The sequence below is a fragment of the Agelaius tricolor genome, unplaced genomic scaffold (assembly GCF_023055355.1).
Source record: "Agelaius tricolor isolate 1412-34295 unplaced genomic scaffold, bAgeTri1.0.p SCAF_7, whole genome shotgun sequence".
Classification (NCBI taxonomy): domain Eukaryota; kingdom Metazoa; phylum Chordata; class Aves; order Passeriformes; family Icteridae; genus Agelaius; species Agelaius tricolor.
Window position 1 is genome coordinate 25,565,549 of NW_027269267.1, and position 13,195 is coordinate 25,578,743.

Below are 13,195 nucleotides of genomic sequence, written 5' to 3' on the forward strand. Positions count from 1 at the left end.
GGGCTGGGCCTGTTCTGAATTATTCAAATAACCAAAAAATATCTGGAGAGGGGAAGTAGCAATTCATGATACACAGAGAGAATGGATTTCTTACAGTGGCTTTGCTGTGAAAAGATGTGTGTTGTATAAGTCCACACTTAATGAAACCCTAGCTCATTAGAGAATAGACTACACTGATTATTTCTACCATTTTTATCAATGCTGGTATTTTTTTTGCATTAACACTTTGGATGTGAGATGAGTACTAAACATATAAGTGTGAGAGAAAAAAACTACTGAAAATTTCTGTCTTCTTATTAGTGCCTGACACCATGAAAATACCTATTTTTTAATTGTATATGAAGCATTTGACTCTTGCTTCTGTGTTACTTGTGTAAACTACCTCTAAGGTCATATATCATTTTACTAGAATAAAGAGCTGAGTAATAAAATACAGCTTTATTCTGTAATTGTTGCTTGAATGGTGCAGCATTTAGGAACTGTCTTTGAGCACTGGTTATCTAGAACAGTAGATTTGTTCCTATGTGTGTTTTTCCCTGGTTAGGTCCCAAATCTGCACATGGCTTTGTTCCTGTATTTTGTTTAATACACAAACTGGTCACAGCACTTAAGTTATACTTGAATTAATTTTTTATTTGGCCTCCTGTTTTATTGGTATACTTCATTGTAGGTGAAAGATTAAATTGTGAATCCTATGCAATTTATTTGTTTTGATAATTTAATCTTAATTTGCTTAAATATCTTGTGTACACAGTGAGGAACTAGGAGAATTCATGGAGATGAAAGGTGCAAACAGCCCTGGGATCCTTGTACTGACCACGGGCCTCAGCAAACCTTTTATGCGTCTGGATAAATACCCCACGTTACTCAAAGAACTTGAAAGGCACATGGAGGTATATCTTATCAGCATTTATGTTCCAGCTTAATGATGATTTGACAACAATTATTTTAAAGGTACATGTCAAACATGATGGGACCCAAAATTGCATTTGCTTGCTCTTCAGTCAGCCTTCTAAACTGCAGGCTGCAGTGGTTTATGTAAAAGTCAGTGAAGTAAAACTTCCTCTAGAAGATAAACATTTAAAGTAAAACTATCCAGAAAAGCTAATCATCATTCCTAGAATAGTCTTACCAGGATCTTCAGTTGACTTGACATTGAATGTGTCCACTGCACTCTACTTGAGGCCCCTTTATCTTGCAGAGGGAGTGCTGCTTTTCATCTCAGTGTGCTGAACACATTGGCAAAATAGTCCCTCTGACTTCTAGTGAGCACTGTCCAAAAGTGATCTTTACAGGACAAGAAGGGCTTTGAGGACCTACTCTTTTCACCTTTGCATTTTACAGATTATATGTTTGGAATGGGAAAAAAAGAGAAATAGCAAGTGTGGGGGTCTTGTCACACAGATTGTTTTGCCAGCCAGTGACAGCAGAATGTGCTAGGTAGTCTGTAGGAAATCACCTTTGTGACAAAGCTAACCTGCTAGACAAAACTCTGTTAATACTTTCCTCTTGAAATTTCAAAATCTCTTGTCCACTAGGTCTTGTAAAACTTCTTTGGCTCTGTTTTAAGTATAACTAGCATTGTGCTAAGTAACTGCAGTTTTACTACAAGCCAGACCCACCAGTGTTTAATATAGGAAGGCCATGAAGAGACTAGATCAGTCTACAACTTCAATTTTGCAGAATTGTTTATTTGGTTTTAGTTAAGCCTCTAACAGTTTTTAAAACTATTTTTGCTAGAACTGAACCTTTTATATATGTTTTCTCCATTTTTTTTTAGGATTATCATCCGGATCGTCCAGATATTCAAAAATCCATGACTGCCTTCAAAAATCTTTCTGTAAGAGTGATAAAAGAATAGATTATATATTTTAAATAGAATGTTTTCTAATTACCTCTTCCTTTATTACTTAAAAGAGTGAAGCTTTTTCATAAATTTTTAAAGCCTGGAAATCAATGCTGTGTGTAGGCAGAGTTAAGGATGGTAATTTAGTGGAGAGTTGTAGTAAGTAGCCTATTGGTATAAGAGTTGTGCAAAGTATTCTGCACCTCTTTGTCTGCCTCTCATCATACTTCATCTCCCTTTTTACTAGTGCTTGCATGACTAGTGTCCTGAAGAAGGGCTTCTTTACAATAAATGAGTGCATGTTTTGATTTTTTTTTTCCTATGTGCATTCCTTCTCAGGGAATGGCATTGGATTTGAGAGAGGTTGAAGAGAAAAGTGCTAGTGAAGTTCAGAAGATGCCAAACTTCTAGTAATAATTGGGACAGGAAGCCTAATTTCAACAGATAAGCAGTCTGCTACTGTCTTTACAAAAAATGAAAAACTATGCCTCAACTGCAACAAGCAATGATTAATGCAGTCTCAGTTACAAGAAACTTAATGTGTTGTGCTTCCTCTTAGGAATGTATGCTGATGATAACCTGAAAATTTTTATTTTTTAAATTAGAAATTTAGTGTTATCAGTGTTTAGAACAGGTTTATGAATTACATCCTGTGGAGTGCTGTAAAAACAAGAGAAAACAATTGAGAAAATTTCTCAACAGAATTTTCTGTTAAGAAAAATTCAAATAATGTGAGCAGGTTGGAGTTTCTTAATAAAAATAGGAACACAAGGTTATAAACACTCAGGTTTGCACAGGTGGCATGTCTCTTCTTACTGAAAGATGCTTTGTTTTGTAGATGTGTATTTCTGATAGCTGTGTTACTCTTTGCTGCTGAGCATGTCCATTTTTGGTTAGTCATACCAAAATTTGAAGTATAAAGGAAGGAGAAAATTGAGTAACAGAGCTATTACTGAATTTGGAATGGTAATTGAAATCAATGTATTGAAAAGCTATAATATTTAATTTAGTAAAACTAGTTTATAAAAAATATTGGTAGCAGTCATCTAAATGAAAGCGCTTCAAGTAAGCTGCTGTCTTCTGTGCATTACAAGCACAGCAGCAGTAAATACAACTGTAGTGGTATTTCTACCCTTAACCCATTCCAAACTGGCAGAGTTTATAGAGATTGTTTTCTCTGTGTTTGTTAGGCACAATGTCAAGAAGTACGGAAACGGAAAGAACTTGAACTGCAAATCCTGACAGAAGCTATTCGTTGTTGGGAGGGAGAGGACATCAAAACACTTGGCAATGTGATTTACATGTCCCAAGTCATGATCCAGTGTGCTGGAAGTGAGGTAATGTCCTTCTCATCTTTACTCTCACTCTTCCAATTTTGAATGAAATTCATTATAATCATTACTCAGCGGAAATAAAAAGAGTGATTCAGAGATGGTAATCTAAGCTAAAATCTTTCTGTGTTGATTTAAGGCATGTTTTTACAAAACCTGAAATAAGATTCCTCGAAGATGGATGGTCTCTTCTGTAAAATTTACTGAAAAGTGACTAAATACAACAGTTATAAATATTGTAAGGTTTTTGCAGGGCTTTTTTCAGAGGGCGTAATTGTACAATAGATTTTCCATGTGTTATGTTACAGGATCGTGGTGCATACGGTGTGTTTTAAATAGCAAAAGTTTTAAAGTTTTATGTTGTGAGGTGTCTGAGACAAACTCTTTTTTGGCTGTTATGGGCACATTGCTCAAGTAGTAAATCTTGAAATACAAGCTTGAGAACCAAATGCTCTTTGAGAAATAGAATGAGGAGATACATTAGAAAGTTAAAAGTGACAAAGTCCAGTGTTTTTTTTTTCCTAACCAAAACAGCAAATAAAATGTTAAGAAAAACTTGTCCTACCAGAACTAATGTTAAAAACTCTTAAAAGCAAGTGCTAAGAGAAAGGCAATGTTATACAGGTTACTGACATGTTTTTATTGCTTGTTGTTCTCCTGAAAAATCCATGAGGCTTTGAATCTGATGAGGGCTTTTGAATTGCAACCTCATTCAGTCCATTTCCTCCCTTAGAACAAAGAGGTCCATAAATATGAAGGAAAAGTAAAGTGTTTATGCAACTGAATATTTAGAAGTTAGTCACTTGATATTTTTCTCTCAGATATTTTGTTAGGTGTTACAGTAAATAAATAAGATTTCAATAGAGCTGATAGTGCATCTTCTGCAGTCATGCCTCTTTTTGAAGCCAGCAAAACAAATCACCATCCCCCACTCTCATCATGAGGTAAAATGTCAAATGTAATGGACTTCTAGAAGTTTCTGTTTAGCATCACAGCTTTTTGGCAAGATACAGAACAGCTTCATTTGTGCAACAGCAACTGGGTTCGGTTTTGTCTTTCTAAAAATGATATAGCCATTTGCAAATATTTACTTAAAACCATTAAAACCTGCTAAGGACTTGTAATTTTGCAAAGATGCTTGAAATTAGGATGGTGGCTTTGTCAGTTGATATATTTATGTTGTCATTACAATATTACACTTTAATGCTTCTCCCTTTTGTTGTCTATAGCAGTAGATTCAGAGTAAACTTATTCCTCCTTCCATAAAAATACCCTAAAACAAAACCACAATGGATAACTTTGTACATGAAACCAGAAAATTAAAACCAGAACAAAGTAATGAGTGCTTTTGTTGTGACTATACTAATTATTCCTTTGCTTTTTCTGCTTCTGGGAATAATCCACTGTTTAAAAATCTGATCTCTAATTTGAGAGACCACAGTCTTGAAATGACTGTAACAGTATCCATCTAAATTATAGGCTGAAATAGATCCAGTATGTAATTTTGGTTTTACTGAAATTGGCCACACAGTTGTTATCATATTAAGCAAGGTCAGTATTTCACCCAGAATGTAAAATTCCTGTTTTAAAATACAGGGCTGTAATCTGCTGGAAAAAGTATAGGCATGTATTAGTAGCACTTTTCAAATGGAAAATAAGTAATTCTGTCTACTTCTGTCCTTTTTTCTTCCTTTTTTTTTATTTTTCTAAATACAATGGAGAAATAGCTTTGCACTGAGCAAATATTTGTGGAGTAATCATCCAGTTATAATGCTGATAGCTTTTAGTAATAGAAAAGTGGGAGAGGGGACTTGTGATGGTGTATTTACTTTTTCATTTTCTTCTTTTAACAAGGAAAAGAATGAAAGGTATCTTCTTCTCTTCCCTAACATTTTGCTAATGTTGTCTGCCAGCCCAAGAATGAGTGGCTTTATCTATCAGGTAAAGTAATACATTTACATGTGTAAAAATGTGTTGGGGGTTGTGTTCTTTCCAAATGGTATTTCATAAGAAACTTGGAAGTATTATTAAACTTTTTCATTTATAAAGATGGAAGGTAATATCTTCAATAAGTGGTCATCTGTCTTATGAAATTCTGGCCTAGAAGACCAGGGTTTGATTTTCTCTGTAGCTGTGACTATCACCAAAGAGACATAGTTTTTTTTACTCTGTTAGTAGTAGCTGATGAGAGGAAGTATTGGTAGCTTTTTAGATCTGTTGGGAAACCAGTGTTGCTGCATAGGTTTGTTAGTGCTCTTTGACTGCTGCTTGAGACTTAACAAAATGGCACAGCCCCCTTAACCTTTCATCAGTGTGAATTGGGCTGTTACCATCAGTTTGTTCAGATGCATCCACATTCGTGTTTTATCTTGGAATTGGTGGCACACTTTCAAAATTCATCTTTTCTGTTTAATGAGCACTGAGTCACAGAGTGGGAGTTGTTTTGGGGCTCACAGACTAGATTCCATCTGGATGAAGTTGAAGTCATGTTCCAAATGTATGCTTGAGATGCTCTAACTATGGGAAAAGATCAAGTACATGGAGTGACCTTCAGTCCCTGGCCCCAGCCTCAGGCTCCCCAGTGTAACAGCACCTGAAATGCTACAAGGTGGCCCTAGGGGCCTTAGCACCAGGTGTTTCACTTCACCAATCCTCTGCTCACAGCTGGTGGACAGAGTCTTTGAGCTTTCTCCCAAGTTTCCTAGCTGAGCACTTGTGGCTGTTGTCCCACAGGCCTGTTCCAGAGGTGGAGCAAGTGCTGTAGTGCAGGGGTGCCATTTATCTGGGCTCCCTGTAGCTCTAGGCTGTGTTTCACAAAAACACTTGCATCTTGGGTGTATAGTTGCAAAGACTCCTGAGAGAGGCAAATATGCAATCCATGACTTCCCAAGCCTTGTAAATGTTCAAGTAATGCCATGCAGGTTTGGGGCATCACAGTAAAATACCATAAGAGGGAAAAACTGCAACCAAGTTCTAAAAGGAGACAGAGATTTCACCTAGTAGAAATGCTTCTATAAAACAGACACTTGAACAGTTCATTCCTTTCTCCTGAGCAGTGATTTGCCTGCTTCAAAGGAATGCTGAAGGTTGGTCATTGGGTGTTCCTGCATGATCAGTCACAGTCAGTCACAAAAATGTGGCTTTTTTTTTTTTAATTAAGAGCAATTAAATTCCAAAATTTGTGTTTGGATTCGTACCTTACCTGCCACAATTGTAGATGGATTTGTCTGAAATGCTGCTACATTAGGTGGTTCAAGAGGACAGTCCAGTTTGTTATGTTTGTGGCACTGCTAATTATCCCAATGTTGATGGAAAAAGATGGTAGAAAAGGCAGGTTAGTTCTGTGTTCCAGGTGGCACAGACAGAATTTCTGGTGAGGATAGATTCTTCTGTACTGATGACAAAGCAGCTGACTGGAAATTTAGTATGTTAACAAGCAACATGAAATTAAAGAGTCTGTCAAGCTTTATTTTTCCTCTCCTATCACTTCCATTTCTTCTTCTTCCCACTCACTTTATCCCCTAGATGTACAGCATTGTTGAATAAATAAATAAGCCATTTTCTGTGATTTGTCTTTAGCTTCTACTCAGAATAGCCACAGTCCTTTCTTGGTGTTCACTATCCAACCATCTCTTGAAAGCAAACCTCTTAATTTCCTCACAACCTTATGTGTGATAGTCCCAGCACTGAGAATGTCTCAGATTTTAATGACTGCACGTTCACAGCAAGGTGAAATTATTTCATCACTGTTTGTGTCTGAGACAGTTGATCAGAGCCCATGTCTGGAGAGCATAATGTGGGCCTCCTGGACCTTTTTTCTGAGGTTCACATCTCAGAACTGGAATGGATATGGGCAGAAGATGATACAGTTCTCCCAGTCTTTCTCAAGGAAATTATGCCACTGGAGGCCTCATCCTACATGACAACTTTGTTGCATTTCTGAATAGCCCAGTTGTTGTCAGGCTTCAGACTTTCTGGTTGATAGTGCTGATATCTACCACAGGAGCTAAGGGGAAGAACTTTTAGCAGTGCTAAGCTGAAGTCACAAGGAGCAAGGACCATACTTCTTAGGAGGGCTGCACAATTGTTTGTTAAGAGAAGGGAAATACAAATGATTCACAAGTTCACTTACATTTTCTATTTTGCTGACTTTGTACTTTTTCTTGCCCTGTGGTTCAGGGGATGTCTGTCTCCAGTGTACCCCTATATTGCCTCCCCACCTGTGTCAGCAGTTCTTGCACATCTCTCTTGTTGTGGTTTTACGCTGTGTTATTCATGAACCAGCAAACATGGGAAAAAAGGCAAAAGAGCAAATTTTAGCTGCATTTAATAGTGCACATGGCCACCATGTTTCCTTCAGTGGGGAAGTTGCCACAAGAGAACTCCTCCTTTCTCTTTGCTATCTTGGGCCTGAGCATGCTCTGTGCCTACAGAATACCAAATGCTTTTTCGTTTTCAAGCTTGTAAGAAACCTTTGTCCATTCTGCTGTCTTTAGGAAAAAGGAAAACATAAAGTTGGTTTTTATTCTTTCTGCTGTGTTGGAGCCAAAATTCCACAGTACATAGTATTTGTGCTCTTGCCAGTATTTGCTGAATAGTGTTTCTGTGCAGGAGAATACAGGATGTCTTAAAGAACTACTCTTGAAGTTTCAGTAAAGCCTTTCTTCCCAAAAATACTCAATTTATTCATCTGTGTTTCTAAAGGGTCAAAAAGTTATCCTAAACTGACTTATTTTTCCCTGCTTGACTGGGTTTAAAATGGGATCTCCTGAAAAATTAGTATGTTCTTCTGAAGAAAACTTACAAATTTGAAGGTGTTCACTGCTTTTTTTTCCCCTCAAAGTGTTTCCATGAGGGGATTTGGTAGTGGCTTTATTAGAGAAATAAGTCTTCAGTAAATAATTGATGCATTTATTTAGTGAAATACTCCTTTATAAATTTACTTGTTCTACAGACCTTATTCTGGGGACTAATAAGACAGTTTGCAAACAAATGTGCCTAAAGAAGAGTCACTGTTGCATCTCACTGTTGTCATGTAACATGATCCTGAAGGTCTCAGTTTCAAGAACCCGAGACTGAGGAATGATCACTATTGTGTTTGTATGGATTTTGTAGCCTGAATAGGTATCAGCTAGACTTGGTGACATCACAGATGTCATTTGCAGAAGCTGGAGATATGAAAAATTCCCATTGTGAGATGTTTGTATGGATTTTTGAATGTTTTTAAACCCATTGGGGGTGTATGTGTCAATTTACTGTGAATGTCTTTTGTCAGAGCTTAAAGTTTATATTTTCTTTAATCAGTAAGTTTTTATGTATTTTGTATTTAATGTCGATGTTCTCATCCTTTTTCTTTTTAAGGGAAAACTGCCTATGACAGGAATGACTATTACAAAGCTAGAAGACAGTGAAAACCATAAAAATGCATTTGAAATATCAGGTATTGCCCATTAGTATTTTTATTTACTAGTTATTCAAGCATATACTGTTTCAAACATCAAATGCTCACTCTGAACAGAGGAAAAAACATTTTTATTGTGGGGGTGACCAAGCACTGGCACAGGGTGCCTGGGGAGATGGCTGTTCCTGGAGGTACTGCAAAGTTCCCTGGCCATGATCTCAGGCACCCAGCTCCAGGTGCCTGTGCTTGAGCAGTGGAGACCTACAGAGGTCCCTTACAGCCTCAGCCATCCTGTGGTTATTCAGACTTTGTAACACAGCTACCCAGAGCCTCACCTGAAGGCTGCTTTTTACTGCTTCTCTTAAGCAGTTAAGGGGCTCTTTGCATGGGATTCATCCTAGAATTTCTGTATCTTAATAAATGGAGGTGTAGCCTTGGAGAAGATGTTTTGTGATTAAGCAGTTCCAGGTATGCTATTTACTGAAAGAATAGGAATTCAAGAGGCTCTGGAAGAGCTTTGAGCAAGAGTTTTCTTCTAGAAATTTTCCACCTTTTTCTGAGAAAACAAGATGCTTCTTTAGCATCTCTGATGTTAATGATTATTGCCATTGTGCTTATAGGTAATTTCTATCTGTTGAGTCATTTATTTCAGCATGTGTGTCCTGAGACAATTTAAAGAACAGTGCAGGGTCCCCATGGTGGAGTTTTGTATCTTCATTAAATTCCTGGATCAGTTCTGCATCCAAGCAGGTTGCATTTAAAGAAACTGATTTTGACTATCTCAAGTATGATATCAATGCCATGAGTCACAGAGGAAAAATTGTTTATATTGAGAAAAAATGTTTTTTTGTGATAATAACTATGCAGCTGACCTCAAGGGGAATGCAATGGGTTAAATGGTGTTAAGTGCAGAAGTTGAAAGTTATCTTTGGTTGACATTACATTCCCAAGTGACTTTTGCCTTAGCTTTAATTTTATGCCTTCTTCTCAGAGAAGATTGGTGAACTCTTATTTTATAACTTCTCCTGTGTTGTAGTGTACAGACTCAAGAATAACATTTTTGGCAATGTGCTGGCTTTGCTGGGGAGCATGGAGAAGCATAAGGCTAGTAGATGAGCCTGTCTCCTACTCTTGTCATTTAAGGTTGTGGTTAATTACTAGAGTTAGGGGAAAAAAGTAGAACTCCTGTGCTAGGCTAAGAATAAATACATGGAGGCGGTGTGTGTTACAACCTGGAAAAGTGGGATGCTGTTGTACTGAAAATATGGTTTAAATTTTTGCTTAGTATTGAGAGGACATTATGTTTTAAGAAATAAGTATCTTTTTAAATCATGTCAGATTGACTAAACTGTTATTTTTTTAATTTCCTATGCCTTTCTGGTGTCTATCACCTAGGAAATATGATTGAAAGGATATTAGTATCTTGTAACAACCAACAAGATTTGCATGAATGGGTGGATCACCTGCAGAAGCAAACCAAAGTCACAACTGTTGGGAATCCCACCATTAAACCTCACTCTGTGCCATCTCACACGGTAAGAAATGAATGAGCAGAAATAGGTTACAATTAGGTTGTCTGGCAAATATAACACCATGGAAAACCTTTATTTTTTTTAGCCATTAGTAACAAGAACTGAATTTTATCACTGTAGTTTAATAGGTAAAAAGATAATTCTGTTTTTAATTGTGTGAACAAAGAATAAAATGCTTAAAACTCAGTGTAACAGTTAACTGGGGTGAAAGAAAGTTCATTATCATTACTTTTTCTGTTTTGACCAAGTGCCTACATCACCATCTTTTAAGTATACTTAGAACAGTAGGTTGTAATTGGTGATGTACTTGACAGGCTGTGGAGAAACAGTAATTTCTTTTGGGTTCTGCATTTGAATTGTTGGATATGAATGATTCTAAATTTAGCTCCACCCTTAGTGGTGAGAGAAGTGGGAGCAGGGCTGCTTGTAGCTGTTCTATCTTTAGTTTGTGCTCCGTCTGTGGTAGACAATAAAAAAAAATTAAGCTTCTTTTTTCCAAAAAATAATTTAGTGTAAAATTTTTTGAAGGCCAGCTATAATAAACAAGAATTCTATAGCAAGTGGGATTATTTCACCAGTCCTTGATGACACTATGTCTCCATTATGATAATATGCCTCCTTTCCTTTCCCATCATGTTTGACAGCTTCCTTCCCACCCAGTGACTCCCTCCAGCAAGCATTCAGACAGCAAGCCAATACCACTGACTCCTGCCTACCACACTCTCCCTCATCCCTCCCATCATGGGACTCCACACACCACAATCAACTGGGGGCCACTGGAACCTCCCAAAACGCCCAAGCCGTGGAGCCTGAGCTGCCTGCGGCCCGCCCCTCCTCTGCGCCCTTCTGCAGCTCTCTGCTACAAAGAGGTGAGTGAGGGCAGCAGCCAAGGAGCAACACAGTGTGGCAGGCCTGCAGTGGGAAGTTGTAAATTTGTATGTGACTTTCCTTTAATTCTGTGAATCTTGTAAACAACAGGGAAAAAGTGAGAGTTGATCTGCAGTGCAAGATTTCTATTGAAGCTTCGCTGCTGTAAGAGATTCTTCTGTTTGGCTGTATCAGTTTGGTTGTACTGTATGCTTATTTTGTAATTTAACTTGAAATCCTTTTATGCTTTCATGTGTAGGCCACTAAATTCTCCAATGTATTAAAATTTCAATAATCTTTATAGTGTTTAGCCTACCATAACATCCAAAACCTGTCTTGATCAATTTTGGTAGGTCCTGCTCAGTCACCTTTTTACTTTCTTGTTCTGTGTTTTCACAGAACATGTATCCTTAAGGTAAAGGGTAGACCAGCATCTTCCTTTTGTTCCTGAAACTTAGTATTGTTCCTATAAGTTACCATGACCACATTTTGAGCAGAAATGCTGCTGGGTTTGCTGTTTGTGGGTTTTGTTTGTTTTTTGTGTTGGTTGCAGGGTTTTTTTCCTGTAGACCTCTGTAAAAACAGACCTAGACTTTTGCAAATTTTGGCTTTGAAGAGTGTAGTACTTGCCAAGCTTCCTTGCTAGGTCCCTCTTTTACTTGCTTCCCAGCAGACAAGTGAAAGGGGTTGTCTCTTCAACTGTTCAGGAAAAAGACCTGTCAATGTATTCCTGCCTCTTCTCTTCACTCTAGCTCCCAAACAGGCTGAGTGCCTTTGCAGCAGGTTTTATGTATATTTCTCTTAATAGAACAGATAAAATACTTGGTGTTCTGTATAGTTGGAGGAAGGGTAGAGAGGAAATCAGCCAATTCAAGGCGAATTGAACGTGGCAAAAAACATTAGTAAACTGAATTTTGGTGCTGTTAAAAGGGTTTTAGTTAATAATTCCTGCATGCATCTTAAAGTTAAATTTTTGAAATACTGTCTAGAAGCTCTACTTTTTATTTTTCCTGTACAGGATCTCAGTAAAAGCCCTAAAACCATGAAAAAGCTGCTTCCCAAACGCAAGCCAGAGCGGAAGCCATCGGATGAAGAGTTTGCACTGAGAAAAAGTAAGAGAGACTTGAGCAAATATCTGCATAACACAAAGACTGGAATTAACATCAGTTTAATTTCTGTAAGAGTTAGGTGTACAGTGTAAGCAAGTCACCTGATTTCTTCTCTCATGTCAGGGGACAGGGGTAGGTATGTCCAGAGCATGGTTTGTTATAGTCATCTTCTGCTGCGATGGCATTTGCAGAGCTTTACTGATTGCTGCAGTGGATGTCTGCTTGTGAAGTGCCTATTTCTGTTTGTTACAGGAGGAAGGGAGGTTCACTAGAGAGCCAGGTGAAGTTCAGTGAGGTAAACCTGTCTTTTAGTAATGTAAGCAACAAGGTGAAGATCCTGAACCACTCTTGCCAGAATACTTTGTAGCTGTGTTCTTAAGTTGATCTTGCTAGGAGCTTCTGTTGTCCTGGGTGTTGGAAAGCTGGTTATTGCTGCTGATTTGAGGTTGCTTCCACAATCACTCCTAGGATCCAACAGTCTTCTCTTATCTCCTGTAAATAATGTCTGTATTTAAATCAATTGCAGATATTTAGGTTGCCTGAAGTAGGAAGAAAAACACTGATCTGAGAGAGACTTAGTAATGTACAGAAAGAGAGAGGTCAAAATCTGGATGTTGGGATAATTTGAAGTGGAGGGAGTGTTAATGTTATCAAGCAAGCACAGTATTCACTTGTCAGTGTTGCTGTAATTCTTCCTTAGATAAATGTGTGTGAATGAATAATCCGATTACTTGTATCAATAAAAGACAGGGTGTTTTATTGGACAGATTTTTGCTGTAGCTTTTGCTTCTCTGTGTCTGTCTCTTGCTCACGGGCTTTTTAAGAGTCTGTGCCATGAGTGTTCAGTGCAGGAAGAGTGTTATTGTGGCAGTTGTCTCTCACAGGCTTATATAGAGTTGGAGAGAAAAAGCTTTTCCTCAGGGTGCTCTTGTTTTGTCTTGAGGTGTTAGTCCTTCTGAATGTTCTGTGAATTTCATGTGGAAAAGGGTAAGGTAATGAGTAGAATGATTCTCTGTTCATGGATGAGCAAGTGGATGTTGTAGTTCAGGATGTTTTATCCTTACAGCAAGGTATTTGTTTAGGAAAAATGAAAGTACTATAGTACAGTA

General features: G+C 37.7%; 1 protein-coding gene across 7 annotated transcripts in view; it reads left to right on the top strand.

Annotated features, from left to right (window-relative positions):
• The window catches only part of ARHGEF7 (Rho guanine nucleotide exchange factor 7), a 116,148-nt gene that overhangs the window by 81,599 nt on the left and 21,354 nt on the right, over positions 1 to 13,195 (top strand). For all 7 annotated transcript variants that reach the window (XR_011679729.1, XM_071430624.1, XM_071430625.1 and 4 more), the window contains 8 exons: positions 755 to 893; positions 1,781 to 1,840; positions 3,037 to 3,183; positions 5,032 to 5,118; positions 8,539 to 8,617; positions 9,974 to 10,113; positions 10,755 to 10,979; positions 11,996 to 12,089. Coding sequence is in view for 6 of the 7 variants with exons in the window: in XM_071430624.1 (XP_071286725.1) it covers positions 755 to 893; positions 1,781 to 1,840; positions 3,037 to 3,183; positions 5,032 to 5,118; positions 8,539 to 8,617; positions 9,974 to 10,113; positions 10,755 to 10,979; positions 11,996 to 12,089 (971 nt within the window). In the remaining variant the exon portion in view is untranslated. The remainder of the gene's footprint in view (positions 1 to 754; positions 894 to 1,780; positions 1,841 to 3,036; positions 3,184 to 5,031; positions 5,119 to 8,538; positions 8,618 to 9,973; positions 10,114 to 10,754; positions 10,980 to 11,995; positions 12,090 to 13,195) is intronic.